Source organism: Scyliorhinus torazame, chromosome 10, assembly GCF_047496885.1.
Source record: "Scyliorhinus torazame isolate Kashiwa2021f chromosome 10, sScyTor2.1, whole genome shotgun sequence".
Classification (NCBI taxonomy): Eukaryota; Metazoa; Chordata; class Chondrichthyes; order Carcharhiniformes; family Scyliorhinidae; genus Scyliorhinus; species Scyliorhinus torazame.
In genome coordinates this window covers 202,242,646-202,269,688 of record NC_092716.1, presented here as the reverse complement: position 1 = coordinate 202,269,688, position 27,043 = coordinate 202,242,646, and the positions used below count along the sequence as shown (strand labels likewise).

At 44.5% G+C, this 27,043-nt stretch overlaps 1 protein-coding gene across 1 annotated transcript in view; it reads right to left on the bottom strand.

Annotated features, from left to right (window-relative positions):
* eif3m (eukaryotic translation initiation factor 3, subunit M) overlaps nucleotides 1–25,814 on the bottom strand; it is a 64,941-nt gene extending 39,127 nt beyond the window's left edge. Inside the window, exons 1-5 of the mRNA XM_072466264.1 lie at nucleotides 25,710–25,814; nucleotides 12,502–12,634; nucleotides 12,152–12,290; nucleotides 5,927–6,050; nucleotides 5,049–5,143 (exon numbers count right to left, since the gene is read on the bottom strand). Coding sequence (XP_072322365.1) covers nucleotides 5,049–5,143; nucleotides 5,927–6,050; nucleotides 12,152–12,290; nucleotides 12,502–12,634; nucleotides 25,710–25,751 — 533 coding nt within the window. The 5' untranslated portion in view covers nucleotides 25,752–25,814. The remainder of the gene's footprint in view (nucleotides 1–5,048; nucleotides 5,144–5,926; nucleotides 6,051–12,151; nucleotides 12,291–12,501; nucleotides 12,635–25,709) is intronic.
* Nucleotides 25,815–27,043: the final 1,229 nt, after the last annotated feature.

The window sequence follows — 27,043 nt, the reverse complement described above, 5'->3', positions numbered from 1 at the left end:
AGTCGTCCTCACTATCCAGGACTTGGGACAGCTTTTACAATTTTGGTACAAGAGCCTTGTCAAGAAATACCTTGTCATGGTCATAATCATCAAAACATACAGCAAAAGATCAGAGACCCCAGTCATCACCTTCCCTCAGTATGTCCTGGCCCACCAGCAGGATAGACCAACAGAGGTGTCAGCATGGTGGCATCTAGTTAGGAAACAGCAGCTCCGGGACTCCTCAGTGTTGACTCTGGACCCCACGAGGATTCATGACATTAGGTCAAACAAGGGAAAGGAAACCTCCAACCGCCTTCCTTCTGCTATGAATCAGTGCTCCTCCATGTAGAACACCACTTTGACGAAGCAAAGCGGTAGTAAGAGTACAGAATGGACACTAAATTGCGAAGATCAATGTCTATCACCAAGAGTGTTTCAGTTGTTCCATAACGGAGAGGTGTGAAGGACATATCAGCCAGACTGAGTCTGATGCCCCAAGTTAACACTGGCATCCACCCAATGTGAAAAATTAGCCAGAGTACATCCTGTCCTCAAACATCAGGACAAATCCAAACCAGCTATTGCTCCATTAGTCTACTCTAATAAGCAAGTGATAGGCATCATCAACAGTATTTTCAAGCCGACTCAATGAGGTTGGAGTTATTTAGCTCCAGGCCTCAATGCAGCCTTGATCCAAACATGAATTCCGACATGAGGTGCCTTGACATCAGGACAGCATTTGACTGAATGCAGAATCAAGGAGCTCTCAAAATATTGAAGTCAATTGGAATCTGGGGAAAACGCCCCACAGGTTGGAGTCATGCCAAGCATAAAGAAAGATAGGGATGGTTGTTGAATGTCAATCATTTCAGCCCCATGACACTGCAGGTGTACCTCAGGGTAGTGTCACAGGCCCAACCATCTTCAGCTGCTTCATCGGTTCCCTTTCCTCCATCACAAGAAATGGAAATACTTGATGATGGCAGCATCCAGTGCCATTAGCTCCTCAGATACTGAAGCAGTCCGTGCTTACATGCAGCAAGATCTGCACAACATTCAAGCTGGAGCGGACAGGTGGCAAGAAAGACTCATGCAATACAAGTGCCAGGGAGTGACCATCTCCAACAAGAAAGAATCTAACCATCTCCTGATAACACTCAATGGCATACCAATCACTGACATCTTGAAAGTTACCATCAACCAGAAACTTAACCGAATCAGTCATATAAATACTGTGGCTACAAGACGGACTGGGAATTATTGGCAAGTAACTCACCTCCTGACTCCCAAAGCTTGCCCACTTAACTTCTAACACCTGGAAGAGCAAGGACAGCAGACACATCTCCAAGTCAAGTCTTGAAACTATATCGTCATTTGTCATTACTGTCCTGAAATCCCCACCCTAACAATGGGTGTACCTATGGAATATGGACTACAGCAGTTCAATGAATCAGCTCTCCATCATCTCCTCGAGAACAATTAGGAATGGTCAACAAATCTTCAATGCTATTGCAAGCAATCAAGGGAAAATGTATTCTTAACCTGCGGCTTTATCTTTTAATTATGTCCCTGACCAATTTCACGGTGCAGCTCGTTTCCAGGAGGAATAGTGAGAAAGATTTTACACCAGGAAATCTCATACTGCACCGAGACTGTCTCATAATGCACCTCCTGACTTTGAGATTTCTCCACTTGTTGATTTGGACCATTACCAACACTGGTAGCCCTCTTGTTCAACCCACAAATAGTTTGAGGACTAATTAATCCTGTGATGCAGAGGTCCAATCCTCCAGATAACGAGATACTATGTGGTAGAACTCTGGGTTAGGGAAACCACAATCTCCACATTAAGTTGAATGAGAACTTTTCCTCTCTCCTCCCACCCCCACCTCCTCCCCCACTTCCTTTTATCTCATTGTTTAATTGGCACATTAAGTGAAACTTTCAACTTTAATGCATTAACGCACTATACAAATTGAGTTACAGTAAACAGACCATCTCCTAAAACTAATGGGAGGAGTAAAAATTATGAATGGTTCTGACACACAGCTTCCATTTGATACTGAATGGACTGCAACTGGGCATAAAGTTAAGAGTGGAATGCAGAGGGGAATCAGAATGCTTTATCATAAGGACAACACGGTGGCAGTGGTTAGCACTGCTGCCTCAGCACCAGGGATCAAGGTTGTGTGTGGGGAATTGGCACGTTCTCCCAGTGTACGTGCATGTTTCTTCCGGGTGCTCCGTTTTCCTTCCACAGTCCAAATACATGCAGTTGGGTGGATTGGTCACGATCAACGTGTGGGGTTACGGGGATAAGGCAGGGGCTAGTTTGAGGTGGAATGCTCCTTCGGAGGGTCGGTGCAGACTCGATGGGCCAAACGGCATTCTTCTGCATTAGGTATTCTATGGATTTATATACAATAGGATAAAAACTTCAAGCAGTTCGGGGAAAATACAGGATGAAAGGAGGTAGCTTTAATTGACCAACCATCACCTACACAGGCGTGATGGATTGGTGGACCTCTGTCCGTGCTGCAATTTCTAGAATTTGATAATTAAGTTCTAGGATTTGATAATTAAGTTGTATGAAACATATACTGGCCCGGAATCAGTTTCATTGATGGTTTGGACCTCAAACTGGTCTGCCTGTAATTTTCTATCCTATAACATTTAAAGTTACACCAATGAGAACTTGCACACCCACAAAAACTGAAGCAACAAATAAAAATTGCTACCAAGTGCTCTTTATGTTGAAGGGTATGAAGTTTCCAACCATTTTGAGCTCCTTTAGGAAGAATATTAAACTACATTTGCAGTCCAACAGAATCTAGACCATGAAATGGTCTTGATGGCTTTGCACATAATTTTGTTAAATAAAAACACCACCTTTCTTTCCAGCTAGTTTTTAGGATTCATCTATATTTTAGATTTCAAGAATCCTTGCACACTCTTCCATCTCTATTTGTTACATTCACTAACGTAAAGAAAAATTGAAAGTGATCAGATGGATTCCAATGCAAACCTATGAAAGGTTTCAGAATTGCAGGCAAATCACCATATATTCCCTAAGACAAACACCTCAACCCTACTATTAAATTTCAACAATGTTACAATGATCCTGAGGGAAAGATCATTTCAATCTTCAGAGTGCATTTTTTTTAAAAAAACCTCAGCTCTCTTCTGGCACGTCTTTTTATATGTCAATATCCTATCAGCTGGGAGAGAAAATGGAAAAGAGAGAAATAGATAGAGCAATAAGTTATGGAGATTTGTACCAGGGGTTTTGCAGAAAAGGTCTACCAACCCAGAAAAGAATGGGGAGAAATGAGGAAGGATCACACAAATAGGTTCTGCCATTCAATTACGATTTTAGCCGATAGCCACCTTAGATCCCCATCCCTTACTACCCACTGCCTAACAAAAAGCTATCAACCTCCGTTTTTAAATATTCAATTGAACCCCAGCCTTTTGGAGATGGGGGCATTCCAGATCTCCGTTACCATCAACGTGAAGAAATGCTTCCTGACATCACCCGTGAACAGCTTGGTTCTGAATAAGAACAAAGCTTGAGTAGATCAATACTGTCTCATGCAGGAATTTGAAAGGTTTGGGGGCAAGGGATTTCAAAAACGTCATTGGAAATACATGCCCCCATTTTTGTGAGAACACAAAACAGCAGCTGGATCTCAGAGACCCAATGTGAAAGCTGGCAGTTATGACATCCAAACAGTGAGCAGGATGTTGCAAAGAGGAATAATGAGTGTTTTAATTGTTTTCTGCCAATGGTTGCACGCAGCAACTGTTTGCCTCCATATTAATAGCCTTTACATTTACTATGGACAAAGTAATCTGCTATAATAATGTATGATACATCGAGCAGAACTTCCATCCTAACTGCATACTGAAGTCCTTGTGCAAGTACATTCAAAATAAGCAGTTACTGGAACGGTACTTTTTAAACTTGCAATTTATTCAATTAGTTTAACTGATAATGCAAAATAGGAACTGTTACAGACACCTGGTCAGCTCTCAACAGTGGCTAAGAGGCTGAACCAGAGCCATAACCTTTTAACGTTTTAAGATGGTGCAGAAAGATCGATTTGTTCCAGGACTGATATTATAAAAAATAAAAAGTTTGGTTATTTTAGAACACAAACTTTGTTAAAAAAGAAAACAAATTTAAACTTTTAAACTTCAACTCTAACACTAATATATACATGTAGTTTCTTAACCATAACACACTAGTTCCCATTAGACACCACTTTGAATAAATATGCAGTTCTCGTTCCTCTTACAGTTGGGCAAAAGCAATACTTGCATTTAGGAAGCAAATTTTCTTCTGTTAGGGACATTCTTTCAGAACCATTTTCCAAAGCCTGCCTTGGTGGAAACTTTCATGACTTCTCTCGGTCAATTTCCAAAGCCTTCTGCCCTGAAACTGTACAGAACAGCATTCTTTCTCGCTCTCTCTCACTTAGTTCCGCCCAGCCCCCAAAACAAAGGTTCTTTGCTGGGGTTTCCAGGCTTGAACCCATCAGTATTGTCTTGGCTGTTTGATTACCCACTCTTGTTTATACAAAAGACAGACCATGCTATTTATATGCAACCAACCTCCCACTGATGAATAGAGGCCTTCTGACTCTGTAATTGGCTAATAGCTGGTCAGACAGGAGTGTCCCAAAGAATGATGCACCTGGAGCATCCTGTGTTTTCCCACTAACGAGTTTAAAGTCTGACTGGGACAATGTAACTCAGCCAGGCGTGGGTATATCCCTCTGACTCTGTGCTAATAGGTTTTTTGCCCCCTCAATCTGTTTAACCCCTAAATTGGTTGCTATATTGGGGGGTCTCATTTCTGGACCCAATTTCCTAATATCTCCCTCGCGTAACAGAACAGGAGTAGGCCATTCAGCCCCTCAAGACTTTTCTACTATTCAATTAGATAAGAGTTTTGTACCTCAACTCCATTTGCCTGCAAATACCTCAAAGTCTAATGGTTAGAAAATAGTCAAGTGCATTGACTCCTATAATTAATTGCTTTTCTTGACCAAATGTGTCAATACCTTTTTTTGCAGTCCACCAGTGCTTCATAAAGCAGTCGCAGTACATGGTGTTTCTTGTCTACACTGAGGTTCCAGTCAGATATCCATTTGCGAACCTAGGGAAAATCATAACTGCTTATTCACTGATCTTTATTACTTCCACTATATAGACCACAAGGCCATGAAAGTCGCTGCAATGACAGCACACAAGAGAAATTCTACATCTTACCTAGGCTGTCCATTTACCCAGAAGACAGATTATCAATTCCCATCTGCCCCCATCCCTACCAGTGATTCAAGATTTATCACACATCATTGATACATAACCAACATGCCCCAAGGTAGTAAATTTGACCAACAGTAAATAGACCATACACTCCTGTTAGCAATACTTTCTGCCCCAGTATAAATGGTAATGTCAAAGATGATCGCTTGAAAACTAGCCAGAGCTTCCTCTGTCAGTGGGATAATACCAGTGCTGCAAAGTGCATGCATGTGATTTAGTGCACGGTAAAAATGCTCTGGCACCAATAGTACTGTAACAATATTAGGAATGGCCTAGAATAGGGGCAGCACGGTGACAGTGGTTAGCATTGCTGCCTATGGCACGGAGAACCTGGGTTTGAATCCTGGCCCGGGGTCACTGTCCGTGTGGAGTTTGCACATTCCCCCCTGCGTGGGTTTCATCCCCACAACCCAAAAGATGTGCAGGTTAGGTGGATTGACCACGCTAAATTGCCCCTTAATTTGAAAAAATAATTGGCAACTCTTAAATTAAAAATTAAAGGAATGACCTGGAACAAATTCGCTCCTACTAACTTTGCCCACACAAGCTTCAATGCACACAAAAGCAGCGAATGATACCAATAAACAAAGCATCTGAAGAAAGTGGGACTTACCTGGTCAAGATCAGAAGGAATGTATTGAATAGCATTACAGGATGTTGCTACCTTGATGAGACTGCAATATACGATGTACCGAGCAGGAGCATTCTCCTCCATTCCATGGAAAAGATTACGCAGCCTAATTAAAACATTTACATTGCATACTTAGAAATAACAAATACAAACCTAGTGCTCTCAAAATGAATTAGAGCAGTTCTTGTAATAAAGTATTGTTATTTTAAGAAAGTTTGGTGATTTATGAGAAAGCAAACACGTTCCCACACTGAGGCACAGGAGTGCTCGATGTGGTGACAATGTGGCATGTAATGCAGAGTAAATCTTTCGCCAGTCCCTCAGCCACAGGATAGTGCAGATGGGGCTGTATGATTTGCCACTGCTTTATCCGGTGCTCAGTGAACTGTGGACATCTTGAGCTATGTTGTCTGCGTCATTCAGCAGATTCTGTCCAGACTCATTCCATAAAAATAGAAAGGAAAGCTGAAGTACTTGGAACATTAACAATATGAAGATGTGCAACACAACAGATTAAGATAAATAAATACCACAGGGTAGAGGGGTCAATTACTAGGGGGCATAGGTATAAGGTGAGAGGGGCAAGCTTTAGAGTAGATGTACGAGGCAAGTTTTTTTTACGCAGAGGGTAGTGGGTGCCTGGAACTCGCTACCGGAGGTGGTGGTGGAAGCAGGGACGATAGTGACATTTAAGGGGCATCTTGACAAATACATGAATAGGATGGGAATAGAGGGATACGGACCCAGGAAGTGTAGAAGATTGTAGTTTAGTCAGGCAGCATGGTCAGCACGGGCTTGGAGGGCCGAAGGGCCTGTTCCTGTGCTGTACATTTCTTTGTTCTTTGTTGTTTGTTTGTAAAATTGAGAAGCTTACACAAATTGTGAACAGAAGAACTGCAGCAGAGATGGATGAGATTCAGTTGTGAAGGAATAAGGGTCAGATAATATTAATTCGTACTGTGTAATATTAGGTAAAAATGCAGTAAAACGTATTCTAACAGGAGTAACCATGCAAGACAATGTGGCTAATTACCTTCACAACAATCTGAATGCACTGAGAAGAAATACACACCTAACAAATCTCATCTGTAACAAGCCTAAAGTTGAATTCTCAGAAATAGGAACTAGCTACCTTTTCTTTTGAAATGTATCTAGCTTTGTGATTTATGCTTTTCATATAACCAGATTGCACACTTTATTACAACACATTGTGTACCTGTATACTTAATGTGTCAGTTAGTCTTCCATATCAAAGACTCATGAATCAGATCTGTATTTGCTCATGGTGGGGGAATATTTACTGAGGAGCTTCACCTGAACCGTTATAATATCTGGGGAAATTACAATCTAACTAAAAACTAACTACAAGTATCAGGAATAAGGTAATAATTCTGGTTGATTTCACTCCTTCAGCTGAGGTTTAAGTTGGACTCAAGAGAACTCACTTAGGGAGAGTCAATTAATCAGGAGGTACACCTGATCTTGAACTTCAAATAATGATCCAAGAGTGTAATGCATCACACAGTACTGTCAGTATTAAAAGCCAAGCTTATGAGAGAAATGGCAGGAAGTATGTACACGTTCCAAGAACTTAGCAGCTGAGCCACTATCTGATTTATTTGGTATTTGTACACATTATTTGCACGTTTTTCTGAACATGGTGGTCAGATTTTAGCAATGCTGAAGAAGATGGGGCAATCGCCAATGGGGGAGGAAGATGGTTGGGGGTCTCCTGTACACTAGGGATAATATGCTGTCCTTTGTGGTGCCTGGGGTATCTTTTTTAATTCATCTATCAGATTTTGGCATTGCTGGCTAGGCCTGCATTTACTGCCCATCCCTATTTGCCCTCGAGGTGGTGGTGAGCTGCATTCCTGAACAACTGCAGTCCTTGAGGATTAGGTACACCCACGCTGCTGTTAGGGAGGAGCTCCAGAATTTTTACCCAGCGACAGTGAAGGAACGCCGATATATTTCCAAGTTAGGATGATGGGCGACACGGAGGGGAACCACCAGGTGGTGGTGTTCGTAGGTATCTACTGCCCTTGTCCTTCTAGATGACAGTGGTTGTGGGTTTGGAAGGTGGCGCCTAAAGACTTGGTTAATTTCCTATGTGCATCTTGTAGATGATACACACTGCTGTCACTATTCGTCATTGGTGAAGGCATTGAACTTTTGAGGAAGGGGTGCCAATCAAGGGGTGGTGTATGAGCTCGAGTGTTTTTGGAGCTGCACTCATCCAGGCTTGGTAGAGTCAGGAAGTGAATTACACGCCACAGGATTCCTTGCCTCTGACCTGCTCTTGTAGCCACGGTATTTATATAGCTAGTCCAGTTCAGTTTCTGGTCAATGGTAACCCCCCATGATGTTGACAGTGGGGGAATTCCATGATGGTAACACCATTAAATGTCAAGAGGAGATGGTTAGATCCTCTTGTTGGAGATGGTCATTGCCTGGCACTTGTGTGGCGTGAATGCTACTTGCCACTTGTCATCTGTAGCCATGTTAGCCCAGCCCTCCCTGCAAGAGATTGTGTTTTTGTTGTGATACTAAAAGGGGAAAAGCCCTGGGAGGGAAAAAAAAAAGTATTTTCTATTCAAACTATTTATTTGTCTTTTACTGAATAAAAAGATAACCCAAATTCTGTTGCTTCCTAAAAATTAATTCTCCTACCAGCTTCGAAGCTCAAATAGAAAGTGCCTCCCTACACAGCTGTTTTGATATCAAACATGGATGGCAAAACATTCAAAAGAACTTGATGGGGTGGGAAGGGTTAGTGGAAAGGAAAAACTATTTTGGATTCACCAACCCTTCAAAGGCACAGCTAATGCTTGAAAATTGAATTTTCAGGGAATGGTCGGAATAAAGAACTTATATTCATGTGGTGTCTTTCGTGAGTGCAAAGTGCCTGGAAGCAGTGTCGTCACTGTTGCAATGTAGAAAATGCGGTGGCCATTTTGTGCACAGCAAGCTCACACAAACACCAATTAGCTAATGAGAAAATATGTTTGTGTTGAGAAGTGATGTTGGCTGAAGAATACATAGTCATTGGAGAACTCTCTTGCTCATCTTCGAACAGTGTAGTAGGATCCTTTACATTCACTCAAGGGCAGATAGGGCCTCAAATTTAATGTCTTCTCCAAAAGACAACACTTCCCAACCGTGCAGTACTCCACACAGTACAGCACTGGAGCGGTAGTTTGATTCTGTGTTCAAATTTCTGGTGTGGGAATTTGCGACCCAGAAATGGAAGTGCTACCAATGAACCAAGTTTGATTGATAAATGTCTCAATTCTCATAATAACATCAAAAGAAACATATTTCCACTGTGAAAGGTGCAAAGAGCAAAGGATCCCAACTATGAAGGATATGAGCTATGCTGATGTGATTCATCTCGTGTGTGGCGAATAGTTAGCATACATCTTTCTTTTTGTGCACTAGCTGGTTTTTCATTTTCAACCTACACCGCTGGCTAGCAGCAGAGCAGAAAGGAGAGCCAGTGCATACATTTCTCCCTGTCAGTGCATAGCCTCTCCATCAGCATCACACGTACACTGCGTCCCTCATGACCCCAGGCTAAATCTTCAATCGAGGTTTGATTCCCCAGCCAAGCTGTGTGTAGGCCCAGCAACATGTGGACCTGCCTTGACTCTAGGGCCAAACTCTCAGCTGGTGTTGAATAGCTCCACCGTCATGGATACCTCTGGAGAGTGGAAACCTAAGGAAGTAAGCCCTAACAAAAGAAATCCGTGTGGAACCCAAAGGCAGACTGATGTTTAAATAAGTCACCTTTCCGGCAACTATTGCAACCAAGTCAGTGCGTGGCGTCCTGGAGGTTACACTCATTAATATTCTTCAATGAAACTGAACACAGGAGACGACATTACGAATGATTATCCTAAGTTGATTGGGGTAGAGAACAGGTACTGCAGACTGTCTGGTGGTCGGAGGACTTAGCGTCCAACTAGTCAGCAAACCCCCAACAGATCCGTTGCTGCCCCACAACAGTCCATCTGTTTGAATAAGTGCCGGAAGCTTAAGAGTCTCTGTTCAACAAGCAGATCACATTGAGCGGCATGGTGGCACAGTGGTTAGCATTGATACTTCACAACGCCAGGGACCCGGGTTCGATTGGGTCACCGTCTGTGCGGAGTCTGCACGTTCTTCGTGTCTGCGTGGGTTTCCTCCCACAAAGTCCCAAAAGACGTGCTTGTTAGGGAAATTGGACATTCTGAACTGTCCCTCAGTGTACCCTAACAGGCACCAGTGTGGTGACTAGAGGATTTTCACAGTAACTTCATTACAATGTTAATGTAAGCCTACTTGAGAAACTAATAAAGATTATTATTATAAAAAGCAAAGAAAGATGCCAACTCATCAACCAGCAAGCTGAAACATCAGGATATGATCATGGCATTGACAGATGACTTGGAGTTAATCAATAATGCATGCAAGATAGCTCTGATTGGCAGATAACTTGATAGCTTCCCTACAAGAGACCAGGCTCACTTAATGAATCACTGAACAAAAAGTATTACATGCTCATCTGACAGCGGAAGACTCAGACGAGACACGTTAGCAAGGTGGGGGTTTCACTGTAAGGAACTTGCTGCTTGAGATTAGACCACGTGGAGCAGCGTCAGTCTATTAAGTGTTGAAGGAAACAGACTGCCTCTGAAGCTGTTCAATGTGATGGCCTCTTTCCATGACATGAGTAGTAAGGTCAGCTATGGCAGGTAAACATTGGAACTCTTGAGATCCAGAGAGGCCAAATACGTGTGTGTTTTGGCACTAACATGGATGTTCTTTGCTGCTGTTGCATGTCTCAAGTTTGTCTAGAGGGGTCTACATTGCATTCCAGAACTGAAGGAAAATGGTTCAGAATTGCCTGCCTTAGATACAAGACAAACTGCAAAATCCAGAGAATTGCTCTACTCTGACAATGCTGTACAAGCTTTCCTTACCAAGGAGCACTACAGCTGCAAAAGGATAGACTTTCTCATACCATCAGCACCAGGAAGACAAAAGTCATGTTCCAGGATGTTGTCATATCGCCACCTGTCAGCACTGACAATGTAACCCTTGTTGACCATTCACATATTTAAGCTCCACAATCTCCAGCCATCTGTTATTTAATGTTGAAATCAACACATATTGCAAATCTGCAGCTGTTATGTCCAAGCTGAGCAGGAGTGAACAACAACCTTTGAACATCAAGCTGCAAATCTACCATGCCTGTGTCCTCAGTACACTCTACAGTAGTGAGACCTGGACAAGCTTGCATCTTGGCAGGAGAAAAGGTTGAACAGGTGTCCACCTTCACTATTCCAGACATATCCTCAGCAGCGCTTAGAAGGACAAGATCACCAACTCAAGAGGTCCCATATCATGCTAATTCAATCAGCATAAACTAATTGCTAAACCAATGATATTGGAGCTGACTTGGCTATGTTTACCATATACCCAAAGACCTCCTGTACAGCCTGCTGGGCACTCATACCTCCACTAGAAAGACACCTGCCAGCAAAATAATATGATGGCAGACATTTACACTGACAACTGGGAGACAGTCACCAACAATGTGACCTCGAAGGCTGACTGTTTGGAGGGGTTTTGGAAGAGGCACACAGAACAAAGAGCTCAGATGGCCAAGAAACGGGCCCAGAGAACCTTGCACTTTGAGCTCACTGTCTTAGTCTGCAGAAAATACAGCAGAGATTGCCTTGCCAGACTTGGGCTCCTGAGCCACACAAAGCATTGGTTAACACCCAGCACAAATCATCATCTCAAGATGGAAGGCCACCAAGAAAAGAATAGAGAAAATTAAGTTCTAAAGGTGATCAAGAGGTGACCGCTCTAGGTATTTGAGCACAATATTTAATGTAATGTAAGTCCAAAGTAAAAGTCAGGAGGCTCAGTGAAAACAAATTTAGTGCAGATATTAGAGATTTCTTTAATATAAGGGTGGCATGTGTTGGGAACTATTTGTTAAACAAGCACAAGCTGATGCAGAAGAAAATACAGGTTTCCAAAGGTAGTTGAAAAAATTTGAGGAAGAATTATCCCTAGCCGTTCTTATGAATTTAATTAATTTAGCATTAATGCCCATGTTCAGTAATGCACAAATATAAAAACAAATCAATAAGAACTTTTGACGTTTGAAGTAGTTCGGATGGCATGAATTCTTATAGTAAACTGGTTACTCACAGCAGCAGTCGAAGTGATGGGCGCTCACCCTCACGAGCTTTCAGCAGCTTCTCGCACAAGCTTTCCGTCAGTGCTTCCTGCTTCTCGGTCTCCAGAATTAGGAGCAGAGACACAATGCTGTTCATCACACTTTCCACATCTGCATAAAATGTGTACAGAAAAATATTAAACACACCAAAAGCTGCTCGTCGAACTTTTCCAGCCACTCTCATGTCAGCATAATGCCCCAGTCTGTCACTGAAGGGTTCAGACAGTGGACCATTCAGCAAATTGACACTTAGAATCAGGACCTTTAAGCAAAAGGCAGCATCAACTTCAAAACAAACCAAATGATTTGTGGGAAAACAAACCTTTGTCATCTTCCTTGAAACAGATATCACAGACTTCGATGATGTGTGCCAAATCAACATGTAGACCACCTTCAGAATTTTCTTCTGAAATTTCAGCTCCTTTTGACTTCAGGTAGGATCGAAGCTCTGAGGCCTAGGAAATAATATAAACAAATAATAAAAGTTTGAATTGTTCTTTTAAAAAAAAGAGACCCAATCCACTCTATACTTCACATTCTGTGAAAACAAGGAAAATCTTCACTCACATTCAGGCAGAGATATTATTTAATAGCGTTTAAAAAGGAAATGTGGAGGGTGCAGATCCAACATGTACCCTATAGCGTGACAGGAAGGAGTAACAGGCCCAAGAACCATGTTGACCAGAAATATTCAGGATATGATGAGAAGGAAAAGAGAGGTGTATAGTAGGTACAAGGGGAGGAAATCAGGAGGAGGTATTAGTGGAGTATAGAAAGTGCAGGGTGGAGCTTAAGAAAACAATTTAGAGAGCAAAGAGGGAATATGAGAAAGCTCTGGCTCGTATCAATGGGAAGAGGATAACCAGGGAAAGAGTAGGGCCCATTAGGAACCAAGGGGGCAATCTGTGTTTGGAGCCAGAAGACATTGGTAGATTGTTGAACGAATACTTCACATCCGTACCAATAACCAACGGACTCCGCAAACACCAAAACCAGGGCTACCTTCTGAAACAGCAATTAATCACTAATTGCCCTCTTGATAAGATTCATTTATAAGCAACTGCCAAATTAATTTTTTTTGAGACTTCCATTTTATAATAAATTTTACAACAAAACCCATATTTCCCACAGCAGATGATGCACAAAACCAACATAATTAAAAAACCCTGCCAACCATCCACCATAAGATAGACAACTGAAAAAACGAAGCAAAGAATCCAAATCTCCCCCCCCCACCCCCAACAACTGATGGTGAATAATTCCTTAAAGTAGGTAATGAATAGTGGCCATCTCAGGTAGAACCCTTCAATCGACCCCCGAACATCGTACTTGACTTTCGCCAGACACAAGAATTCAATTAGGTCACCTCCCAACCATACAGAGGCGCTTGGCGGAGAAATTGACTTCCACCCTAACAGAACTTGCCTCCGGGCAATCAGTGAGGCGAAGGCAAGGACATCTGCCTTCACTCCCGTCTGCAGCCCTGGCGAGTCCAACACCCCCCCAAATGGCCACCAGAGGACAAGGCTCCAGCAATATCCAGAATCGCCGACATGGTGACTCAAAGGTTAGCCGTTTGGAGCAAGACCAGAACGTATGTATGCGATTGGCCTGGCCGACCTCAGACACCACTCGCACCCGTCTTCTACCTCTAGAAAGAAACCACTCATCCTAGTTTTGGTCAGGTACACCCTATGCACCACCTTAAGATGGATCAGACCAAGCTGCGCATATCAAGACATGGAGTTCACCTTGCGAAGGGCCTCACTCCACACCTCATCATCCACTATAGACCCCAGCTCCCTCTACCACTTCGCCTTCATCCCATCCGACAAGTCCCAGTCCTCAGACAAAATTCGCCATAAATACCAGGCATGCTACCTTCTTCTGACCGAGCCAGCGAAAGTATCCTTTCCAACAGACATCCATGTTGCCTCAGGAAATGTTGGGAAGGCCATCCGTACAAAATTCCTCATCTGAAGACACCTGAACAAGCTAACCCATATAAAGGATGAGATCAACCTATTAACCCCCACAAAGAAAGATTTAGGGAGGAAGATAGGAAGACATGGAAACAAAAACCTTGGAGGAATATAAATTTTAATAGTCTGGACTCTGTGCACCAGGGACATAGGCTGGTTGTCCCACTTTTGCAGATTGGACTTAACCTTGCCCACCAGACTTAAGTTTAATTTATGCAGCCGGACCCCAATCATGGGGCACCTGGACTCCCAGATACTTGAAGCTTGGCCAAGCAAAAAGGCAAAACCCAAGTTGGCTCCCCTCCTCGGGAGAGTTAACCGGAAAACACTCTTTTCCAGATTCAACTTGTAACCTGAAAATGAACCAAAACTCCTCAATATCTCTATTATATCACCCGTTGTGGGGATCGGGTCTGTAACGTTAAGCAGCAGATTGTCAACATATCGGAACACCCTATGCTCCACCCATCCCATCTTTATCCCCTTCCACTTACCCGAAGCCCTCAAAGCTACGGCTAAGGGCTCATTCGCTAACGCAAATAAGATTGGACATCTGGGTCTACCCTCCTTTTAAATGCAAGCACCCCAAACTCAAGGTATTGGTACGAACACTAGCCAAGGAGGCCCGTTATAACACACCGTACCCATGAAATCAATTTTGGCCCCTAGACCAAAGCTCTATACAACTTTGAAAAGCAACCTCCACTCCACCCTGTAGAATGCCTTCTCGGCATCTAAAAACATAATCACCTCTGGCGCAGGCTCCTCGAACAGGGAGAGAATCACATTCAACAGCCTCCGAATATTGGTTGGCAATTGCTGGCCCTGACAAAGCCAATTTCATTCTCCACAAACACCTCAGGGAGATGAGGCCTTATCGCCAATACATTAGCCAGTATCTTGGCGTCCACATTTAACAGGGAGATAGGATTGGATTTTGTTTATTGTCACGTGTACTGAGATACAGTGAAAAGTATTTTTCTGCGGGCAGCTCAACAGATCATTAAGTACATGAAAATATAAAGAAATACATAATAGAACATAGAACAATACAGCGCAGTACAGGCCCTTCGGCCCACGATGTTGCACCGAAACAAAAGCCATCTAACCTACACTATGCCATTATCATCCATATGCTTATCCAATAAACTTTTAAATGCCCTCAATGTTGGCGAGTTCACTACTGTAGCAGGTAGGGCATTCCACGGCCTCACTACTCTTTGCATAAAGAACCTACCTCTGACCTCTGTCCTATATCTATTACCCCTCAGTTTAAAGCTATGTCCCCTCATGCCAGCCATTTCCATCCGCGGGAGAAGGCTCTCACTGTCCACCCTATCCAACCCCCTGATCATTTTGTATGCATAATAGGGCAACACAAGGTACACAATGTAACTACATAAACACCGGTGCATTGGGTGAAGCATACAGGGGTGTAGTGTTAATGAGATCAGTCCATAAGACGGTTGTTTAGGAGTCTGGTAACAGCGGGGAAGCTGTTTTTGAGTCTGTCATGCGTGTTCTCAGACTTTTCTATCTCCTGCCCGATGGAAGGAGTTGGAAAAGAGAATAATTCAGGTGGGAGGGGTCTTTGATAATGCTGCCTGCTTTCCCAAGGCAGCGGGAGGTATAGATGAGTCAATGGATGGGAGGCAAGTTTGTGTGATGGACTGGGTTGTGTTCATGACTCTTTGAAGTTTCTGGCGGTCTTGGGCCGAGCAGTTGCCATACTAGGCTGTGATGCAGCCAGATAGGATGCTTTCTATGATGCATCTGTAAACATTGGTAAGAGTTAATGTGGACATGCCGAATTTCCTTAAGTTTCCTGAATAGTATAGGTGCTGTTGTGCTTTCTTGGTGGTAGCGTCGACGTGGGCGGACCAGGACAGTTTTTGGAGATATGTACGCCTAGGAATTTGAAACTGCTAACCATCTCCACCTCAGCCCCGTTGATGCCGACAGGGGTGTGTACAGAACTTTGCTTTCTCAAGTCAATGGCCAGCTCTTTAGTTTTGCTGGCATTAAGGGATAGATTGTTGTCGCTGCACCACTCCACTAGGTTCTCAATCACCCTCCGGTATTCTGACTCGTCGCTATTCGAGATCCGGCCCACTATGGTCGTATCATCAGCAAACTTGTAGATGGAGTTGGAACCAAATTTTGCCACGCAATCGTGTGTGTACAGGGAGTATAGTAGGGGGCTAGTACGCAGCCTTGCAGGTGTAGCCACTTAAATTGGCCAACTCCCGATTCAAAATGGCGAACGGCAAAGGCTGATGGGAAAGTCAGCCAACAAGACAAAAACCAGCAGCTGCAGGTTGGCTGTGTATTTACCTCTGGAAAGGCCAGACAATATCGATACCAGCAACCATCAGCATAACAAAGCAACGGCCATCTGCATACTAATGAGCAATCCCCGGGAACAATAAGCAACATTTAGACACACAAAGCAAAACCAGACTCTTCGGCGCCAGCAGGAGCCTACACAAAAGGAGGTGAACGAGCACCTCAAGAACGCCCATCGATCAGGGAACCGCTTCAGCATTGGAGAAAATCGAACCAAGCGATTGGGAAAAAGTCCAATCACTTGGGACCAGGTACAGGGTCCGCCCCGAAAGGCAGGAAGCCCCTGGGGACTATAAGAGTTGAGCCCCAAGTTCAAATCGTGCTCTTCACTCTTCTCCACCTCTTCGCTCTCTTCTTCCTGCCCGGGTCACCCAGCAACAACGAACCAGCATTGACCGCAACCGGAGCAGTGAAGATCAAAATCATAAGTCTTAATTCAACACTCGCTACGAGATAGGCACTCCTAGCTACCAATCCGTACCAACTTCGAATCCCGCAGGCTCAGAACCCGAACGAAAGGCCATTTGTTTCCCTGACCTGGTGGGCCAGTTCAAAGTTAAGTATAGGCCTGTTAGTTGTAGAAGTAGCTTAGACATAGAATTTGTGCATGAGTAGCGATTACTGTGTATAATAAATGTGCTTTGATTTAAATCTTACTAATCGGTGTATTGGATTATTGATCATTACTCGGGACTTGAGCCTCGTGGCGGTATCATAAATATACCTGGCGACTCGAGAGCAAAGGCAATAAAACAGAGCAATTGAACTAAGGCAAAATCAGCAACAAAGGGCCCCGGTATGGAGGAGGAGGTATTGTTGTTTATTCTTACTGATGGTCTGTGGGTCAGAAAGTCAAGGATCCAGTTGCAGAGTGAGGAGCCAGGTCCTAGGTTTTGGAGCTTTGATATGAACTTGGCTGGGATTATGGTGTTGAAGGCAGAGCTGTAGTCAATAAAAGGGAGTCTGATGTAGTAGTCCTAGTTGTCGAGATGCTACAGAAATGAGTGTAGGGTCAGGGAGATGGCGTCTGCTGTGGACCGGTTGCGGTGGTATGCGAATTTCAGTGAATCAAGGCATTCTGGGAGTATGGAGGTGATGCGCTTCATGACCAACCTCCCGAAGCACTTCATTACGACTGAAGTCAGGACCACCTGACGGTAGTCATTGAGGCACGTTGCCTGGTTCTTCTTTGGCACCGGTATGATGGTGGTCTTCTTGAAGCAGGTGGGGACCTCGGAGCAGAGTAGGGACAGTTTAAAGATGTCCGCAAATACATCTGCTAGATGGTCCGCACAGGCTCCGAGTGCATGACCAGGGATCCTGTCCGGACCAGTCGCCTTCCGAGGGTTCACTTTCAAGAATGCCGATCTGACTTCGGAAGCTCTGATGGTGGGTATTGGTGTGTTATGGGCTGCTGGGGCACTCGACAGCAGATCGTTGGTTTCCTGCTCGAACCGAGCATAGAATGCATTGAGTTCATCGGGGAGGGTGCGCTGCTGCTGGAGATACTGCTCGGCTTCGCTTTGTAGCCAGTTATGTTGTTTAGGCCTTGCGAGAACCGCCGAAAGTCTGTAACGCTAGTCTGTGACTCTAGCTTGGTCTGATATTCTCTCTTGGCATCTCAGATGGCTTTGCGGAGGTCGCACCTGGATTTTTTGTGTAGGTCAAGGTCACCGGACTTGAATGCCTCAGACCGGTCCTTCAGTAGGGAGTCAATCTTGCGATTGAGCCATGGTTTCCGGTTAGGAAACGTACGTACTGCTTTTTTGGCATGCAGCCGTACACATATTTGCTGATGAAGTCTGTTACGGTGGTGACATACTCATTTATGTTGGTTGCGGAGTTCTTAAATATGGACCAGTCCATTTTCTCTAAGCAGTCACGTAGGAGCTCTTCTGTTTCCTCGGACCAGCACTGCATGACCTTCTTAGCTGGATTCTCCCACTTGAGTTTCTGCTTGTACGCTGGGAGAAGGAGCACCGTCTTATGGTCTGATTTCATAAAGTGCGGTCGGGGGATGGAACTGTAGGCGCCCTTGATTTTTGAATAGCAGTGGTCAAGAGTGTTGTCGCCCCTGGTGGGACAGGAGATGTGCTGGTGGAATTTTGGAAATACACTCTTGAGGTTGGCCTTGTTGAAATCCCCAGCCATGATGAACATAGAAAATACAGCACAGAACAGGCCCTTCGGCCCACGATGTTGTGCCGAACCTTTGTCCTAGATTAATCATAGATTATCATTGAATTTACAGTGCAGAAGGAGGCCATTCGGCCCTTTGAGTCTGCACCAGCTCTTGGAAAGAGCACCCTACCCAAACTCAACACCTCCACCCAACACCAAGGGCAATTTGGACACTAAGGGCAATTTATCATTAGCCAATTCACCTAACCCGCACATCTTTGGACTGTGGGAGGAAACCGGAGCACCCGGAGGAAACCCACGCAGACACGGGGAGGACGTGCAGACTCCGCACAGACAATGACCCAAGCCGGAATCGAACCTGGGACCATGGATCTGTGAAGCAATTGTGCTATCCACAATGCTACCGTGCTGCCCTTAAGAACAAATAAATCTACACTATATCATTTTCCCGTAATCCATGTACCTATCCAACAGCTGCTTGAAGGTCCCTAATGTTTCCGACTCAACTACTTCCACAGGCAGTGCATTCCATGCCCCCACTACTCTCTGGGTAAAGAACCTACCTCTGATATCCCTCCTATATCTTCCACCTTTCACCTTAAATTTATGTCCCCTTGTAATGGTGTGTTCCACCTGGGGAAAAAGTCTCTGACTGTCTACTCTATCTATTCCCCTGATCATCTTATAAACCTCTATCAAGTCGCCCCTCATCCTTCTCCGCTCTAATGAGAAAAGGCCTAGCACCCTCAACCTTTCCTCGTAAGACCTACTCTCCATTCCAAGCAACATCCTGGTAAATCTTCTTTGCACCTTTTCCAGAGCTTCCACATCCTTCCTAAAATGAGGCGACCAGAACTGTACACAGTACTCCAAATGTGGCCTTACCAAAGTTTTGTACAGCTGCATCATCACCTCACGGCTCTTAAATTCAATCCCTCTGTTAATGAACGCGAGCACACCATAGGCCTTCTTCACAGCTCTATCCACTTGAGTGGCAACTTTCAAAGATGTATGAACATAGACCCCAAGGTCTCTCTGCTCCTCCACAATGCCAAGAACTCTACCGTTAACCCTGTATTCCGCATTCATATTTGTCCTTCCAAAATGGACAACCTCACACTTTTCAGGGTTAAACTCCATCTGCCACTTCTCAGCCCAGCTCTGCATCCTATCTATGTCTCTTTGCAGCCGACAACAGCCCTCCTTACTATCCACAACTCCACCAATCTTCGTATCGTCTGCAAATTTACTGACCCACCCTTCAACTCCCTCATCCAAGTCATTAATGAAAATCACAAACAGCAGAGGACCCAGAACTGATCCCTGCGGTACACCACTGGTAACTGGGATCCAGGCTGAATATTTGCCATCCACCACCACTCTCTGACTTCTATCGGTTAGCCAGTTCGTTATCCAACTGGCCAAATTTCCCACTATCCCATGCCTCCTTACTTTGTGCAGAAGCCTACCATGGGGAACTTTATCAAATGCCTTACTAAAATCCATGTACACTACATCCACTGCTTTACCTTCATCCACATGCTTGGTCACCTCCTCAAAGACCTCCGGGTGTTCGGTTTCGTAATAGTTTGTAACTGTGTACAGTTCGTCCAACGCCTTCTTCACTTCTGCCTGGGGTGGGATGTAGACCGCTGTGATAATGGCTGAAGTGAACTCACGTGGAAGATAGTATGGGCGGCACTTCACGGTCAGGTATTCCAGGTCCGGGGAGCAGTAGGTCGCCAGCGACACCACAACCAGCACCAGGAGGAGTTGATTGAGGAGGCAAACCCCTCCACCCTTCGCTTTGCCTGATGACGCGGTGCGGTCCGCCCAATGAATTGAGAAGCCTTCATGTTGTATGGCACAATCCTGTGAGGCGGGGGTGAGCCATGTCTCTGTGAAACAGAGGACACAACAGTCTCTTACTTCCCTCTGAGAGACAAGTCTAGCGGTAAGTTCATCCAGCTTGTTTTCGATCGCTTGGACATTTGCCAGAGTATGCTGGGGCGAGGAGTCTTGAAACCGCATTGCTTCAGTCTCATCTGCAGACCACCCAATCTCCCTCGCTTCCTCGGTCGGTGGCTGCGGCTGGATGACCCCCGGATCCAATGGGAGAAGTCAGCCCTTGTGGAAGGTAGGTGGTTGCGTCTGGCGGGGGCTGGGTGCCGGCAGGGACCAGGGCACTGGTTACGATTCCAGGGTAGTGTCTGGCAGGGTCCTGGTTTGGTAGCTGTGGGGGCATGTTTGCAATCCGGTCAATATAACTCACATTCCCATCGGGTCCTTATCCTTTTTCAACAGCAGTGAAATGGAGGCCGGTCAGAGTGTAGCAGGCAGGGATCCCCGAGACAATCATTAAACATATCTACCAGCAATGGAACCAACTGATCCGCAAACTTCTTACAGAATTTCACTGGCCCAGGTACTTTGTCCGCTTGCATCCGCCCAATACCAGTCAGAATCTCCTTGGGGCCTCCAACTCTTCCCGTCTCTCAACTCCCATCTCTGGAATTTCAAACCCATCTAAAAACGTTGACATGCCCGTCCCCCTCCCCGGGCTTCGACCTATCCAGAGCAGAAACCAAACTACCACTCGAATCCCTAACCTGAATAATCTCTTGAGAGGTTGCCTGCTGCCTCAACTGATGAGCTAACATACGGCTGGCCTTCTCTCTGAGTGGGATACCCATGCCAGTTATGCATTCAGACTATGTAGTGGTATGGGGTTTGTGTGGTTATTCACCATGGCATAGTCTCCAATACTTGGTATCGTATTTCGTTCCAAGCTGTGATATTTACTAAGTTTACAAGATGTCTGGTTCAGCCTCAGGAAATGGCCAGACTCGAAGCCCCTTCTTTCTCCATATTATTTACAAGACCATAAGACAGAGGAGCAGAATTAGGCCACTCGGCCCATCGAGTCTGCTCCACCATTCAATCATGGATGTATTTTCTCATCCCCATTCTCCTGCCTTCTCCCCATAACCCCTGATCCTCTTATTAATCAAGAACCTAATTATCTCCGTCTTAAAGACACTCAGTGATTTGGCCTCCACAATCTTCTGCGGAAAAGAGTTCCACAGATTCACCATCCTCTGGCTGAAAAAATTCCTCCTCATCTGATTTAAAGGATCGTCCCTTTAGTCTGAGATGGTGTCCTCTGGTTCTAGTTTCTCCTACAAGTGGAAACATCCTCTCCACATCCACTCTTTATCCAGGCCTCGCAGTATCCTGTAGGTTTCAATAAGATCCCCTCTCATCCTTCTAAACTCCAACGAGTAAGACCCAGAATCCTCAACCATTCCTCATACGACAAGTTCTTCATTCCAGAGATCATTCTTGTGAACCTCCTCTGGACGCTTTTCAAGGCCAGCACTTCCTTCCTTAGATACGGGGCCCAAAACTGCTCACAATATTGCAAATGGGGTCTGACCAGAGCCTTATACAGCCTCAGAAGTACATCCCAGGTCTTGTATTCCAGCCCTCTTGACAAGAATGTTAACATTGCATTTGCCTTCTTAACTGCCGACTGAACCTGCATGTTAACCTGAAGTGAATCGTGAACAAGGACTCCCTAGTCCCTTTGTGCTTCTGATTTCCTAAGCAATTCCCCATTTAGAAAATAGTCTATGCCTAAATTCCTCCTTCCAAAGTGCACAACCTCACATTTTTCCGCATTGTATTTCATTTGCCACTTCATTGCCCACTCTCCTAGCTTGTCCAAATCCTTCTGCAGCCCCCTTGCTTCCTCAATACTACCTGTCCCTCTACAGATCTTTGTATCAACTGCAAACTTAGCAACAGTGCCTTCAGTTCCTTCTTCTAGATCATTAATGTATATTGTGAAAAATTGTGGTCCCAGCACAGACCCCTGAGGCACACCACTAGTCACCGTCTGCCTTCCTGAAAAAGACCCCTTTATCCCCACTCTCTGCCTTCTGCCAGTTGGTTAATCCTCTATCCATGCCAGAATCTTCCCTGAACACCATGGGCTCTTAACTTATTTAACAATCTCCTATGCGGCTCCTTGTCAAAGGCCTTTTGGAAATCTAAATAAATCACGTCCACTAGTTCTCCTTTGTCTAACTTCCTTGTTACCTCCTCAAAGAACTCTAACAGATATGTCAGACATGACCTCCCTTTGACAAAGCCATGCTGACTCAGTACAAGTATGGAAGTAACCTGCAGTATATTGATATCCTTAAGATCACAATATTATAATGCCCGATTGTACACTTTACAAGCAACCACCTCCCCCCAACGTTTTATAATCTCAACTTGTTTTCTCTTTCAATCAAAAGACACCAGGTTGTGCTGTCTGATAGTTTGGATTTATGAACAATTTCACTGCTAATTTCTAGTTGACTGGAAACCAAAATGAAACGTGCAAGCTCACATTTAATAACTGCTTCTCTTAAAGGATTTCTATTGACAGCATTTTTACAACAGCTTTTGCAAGTGATAAAATTTCACATGCATATTAATCATTGCACCCATCACCAAACAATTTAATCCAAAACACCTTTGTGCCGTTTGGTAAAGACAGGTGCAAAGAACTTATTTGTTACCTCAGCCATCCCAGATCCCATTTTTAGTCTCTAATCAGTCCTACCCTTCCACTATTTACATGCTTGTGTAAGACTTTTGTATCACCCTTTATGTTAGCTGCCAATCTCTTTTCACTCTCTGCCCCATTTTTAAAAATTTCTGAACTTTCTATATTCTGCCTGTTTCTCACTCATATCAACAACCTAACATTGGTCATATGCATCCTCTTTCATCATCCAGGCAGCTCCAGGTTGTCCAATTTTCCCGCTCTTGGGAATGTAGTTCAACTGTAACACCACCATTTTTTTTTTTTTAATGCAGTCCATTGTTGTTAGTTTTCAGAGAATCATAAGAATTTAACAGTGCAGAAGGAGGCCATTTGGCCCATCAAGTCTGCACCGGCCCTTGGAAAGAGCACCCTACCCAAGCCCACACCTCCACCCTATCGCCGTAACCCAGTAAACCCACCCCCCTTTTTGGACACTAAGGGCAATTTAGCATGGCCAATCCACCTAACCTGCACATCTTTGGACTGTGGGAGGAAACCGGAGGAAACCCACGCAGAAACGGGGATAACGTGCAGACTCCGCAGACAGTGACCCAAGTCGGGAATCGAACCTGGGACACTGGAGCTATGAAGCAACTGTGCTAACCATTGTGCTACCGTGCTGTCTGCCAATATTTGATTTCCAATTTATAAAACTATTCTCACCCCACCCTCAGATCTGGTCCTAATGTCCCAGGAATTCACAGCTTTCCCCCCTCTGCCATCTCTCTGAACACACGTTCATCTGCTCTATCCTCCTATTTCTATGTTCACAGCACCTGAGTTATCAGAGATTACTACCTAGCTCCCCAAAATCTTCCAGAAGGAACTTATTTGTCTTTCTACTTGTGCCACTGATACCAATATGAGCCAGGGTTTCTGGCTGTTCACCCTCCCCCTTGAGTTCTCTGCAACTCCCAACGACATCCTTGACCCTGGCACCAAGGAAGCAACATACCAAACTGGATTCATGCCTGTTGTCACAGAAACACTTGTCTGTTCCCCTAACTATACAACTATTTTTTGTATGTTTGTCCATGCCAATCTAGTTAAAGACAAATGGTTACTGCAGTAAGCTACAAAACTGATAAAGTGTGTGGTACCAAAAGGTTGCATTGAGGCAGCATAGTACATCTCAATTAAAATTACCAATCAAGTAGAAACCATATCGTATTACTGCACAGAATGCAGTTGTAAAACACTAAGATCTTAAAATCAGAGCATTCTTTGAGAAGAATGATAAGACATGGTAGACGTACAGGGGAAGGCAACTGGGAACACAATAGAGATTTAGGTTTAGAATTTCTGTTCATATGGAGTATATAAATCATAGAACTCTTGAGCCTAACTGCCTTTCAAACCACACAGGAGGCCATTCAGCACATTGTGCTTGTGCCAACATTTTGAATAAGCGACCCAAACAGTCCCACTCATCTGCTCGTTTTTTGTTTCTATGTACTATAATTGGCCTTGCTCATGCACAGCCTCATTTCAACTTTCATAACTTTGCAAACAGCCACAATGCTATACAATGGACAAAAGCCAATTTTTGACTTCTAAAGATCTCTACATTACAAATCAATATTCTGGGTCCAATCTGTAAAAGTTGCAATGCTGTAGCGACAAATAAATTAACTAAAGAATGGTGGGTCTGGAGAGAAAAACAGAGTCAGAGAGATGGCTCCATGCAATAGAAGATGACAGTACTTTTCTACTTCATGCAGTCCTACAAAGGTATCATGCATAAAATATAAAATACCATAAATATAAGATTTGCATTTAATACTGGTGGGTACAAAATATTCTGTGGCCCTATTTCAAACAGCAGGGAAAGTTATACTGTTGTCAGGCCTAATAGTCATTCCTCAATCAACATTATAAAAACAGATTACCTGGTCACTGTCACATGTTTGTGGCAGCTTGCTGGGTACAAATTGGCTGCCTCATTTCCTGCAATAGTGATTACTTTTAGGTGGGGTTACTGGGTTACAGGGACAGGATGGAGGTGTGGATTTAAGTAGGGTGTTCTTTCCAAGGGCCAGTGCAGACTCGATGGACCGAATGGCCTCCTTCTGCATTGTAAATTCTATCACTTCAAAAAGCACTTCATTACTTTGTAAAGTGCTGTTATGGTGTCCTCAGATGACAGGCGCTACAGAAATGCAAATCTTTCTTTTCATTTGAAATATGACAGGCTGCCGTCTCCAAGAGGCAGGGTTTTTTTAAACATCAAAGTCCCTGGACCAGACCCTTCTCGCCTATTCCCCCCCCCCCCCCCCCCCGCCCCGCCCCGCTCCAGCCCCTCTCCTCACCGACCAGCGGCAAACCCCGACCCCACACGTGCGTAGCGGCCTCAAGCCCAGCGGCTAGATGGGGCCCGGCCTTTCGCCACTAAACCCTGCGGGGAGGATGCATCCGGCTGCTCTCGCCGACATAAAGCGGCGCAGTGGCCAGCTGGCTCACCTGATCCTCCTCGGTGATGTCGATGAAAGCCGGCACGCTCATTGTCGCCAACCCTCTCTCCTCCACCAGCACCAACGGGGAGATTTCCGACGCAATCGCGTCACTTCCGACCCGACGTCCCTTAAAGGAGCCATCACCCTTGGAACTTCTGGAGCAGAGTCGGTGACAGCGCAGGGGTAAAGGGGAGGGGTGGAGGAGCGTTTGAAAAAAGACATGGAACAGGAAGCTCTTTGCAAAAAGTATTTGGAAAAAGCCAATAGTCATCAAAAAAGTTACAACTTGTAACCTGATCTGCTCCCCGGCCCTTCACAGCTGTCATCTTCAATAAGAAATCTTACAACAGCAGGTTAAAGTCCAACAGGTTTGTTTCAAACACTAGCTTTCGGAGCACTGCCCCTGAGGAAGGAGCAGTGCTCCGAAAGCTAGTGTTTGAAACAAACCTGTTGGACTTTAACCTGGTGTTTAAGACTTCTTACTGTGTTCACCCCAGTCCAAAGCCGGCATCTCCACATCATGGTCATCTGCAATGTTTTTATTGGGCATCAGCCTCACTTAGTAGCACACTTGCCTGTCAGTCAGAAGGTTTGAGTTTATGTCTCACAAAATAAATCTAGGCTGATATTCCCAGTACAGCATTTAGGGAGTGGAGTGGTGCACAATCACACATGCCATTACAGGTGACACTTATATGAAACTGAGGCCCTGAGGTGAGTTTTAAGGAGTGCATTGAAGGAGGGGGTTGTTGAGAGGCTGAGGAGGGCCTTATGGAGGAAATGTCAGTATGGGGTCCAGGCAGCTGAAGTTATGGCTACCACTGGCATAGCCTTTGAAACGGATCAGGTTTCTTGCCTTGAGGAATGGGGATGAGGTGCGTGAGTCGGGAGGGATGGGGTGAACATGTTCTGCCTTTTGCTAATTCATCCTACGGATGGAATTAAAATCCACACCATTTTCTGATCATTAATCACATTGCTGTTTGTTGGATATTGCTGTGCACAAATTAGCTGCTGCATTTCCCAACAATACAATAGCTGATCTGTCAAACACACTTCATTGGGTGTGAAGCACCTTGGGACATTCTGAGGTTGCTAAAGGTGTTATATAAATGCAAATTTTTCTTTCTAACCCCATAGAATTACGTAGAATTTACAGCACAGAAGCAGGGATTTGGCTCAACCGATCTCTGTTGGGGCTTATGTTCCACATAAGCCTCCTCCCACCTGATTTCATCTAACCCTATAATCTTCATTTAATTCTCCCCCATGTAGTCATCCAGCTTCATTTTAAATGAACCTATGCTATTCGCTTCAATTATTCCTATGGTAGTGAGTTCT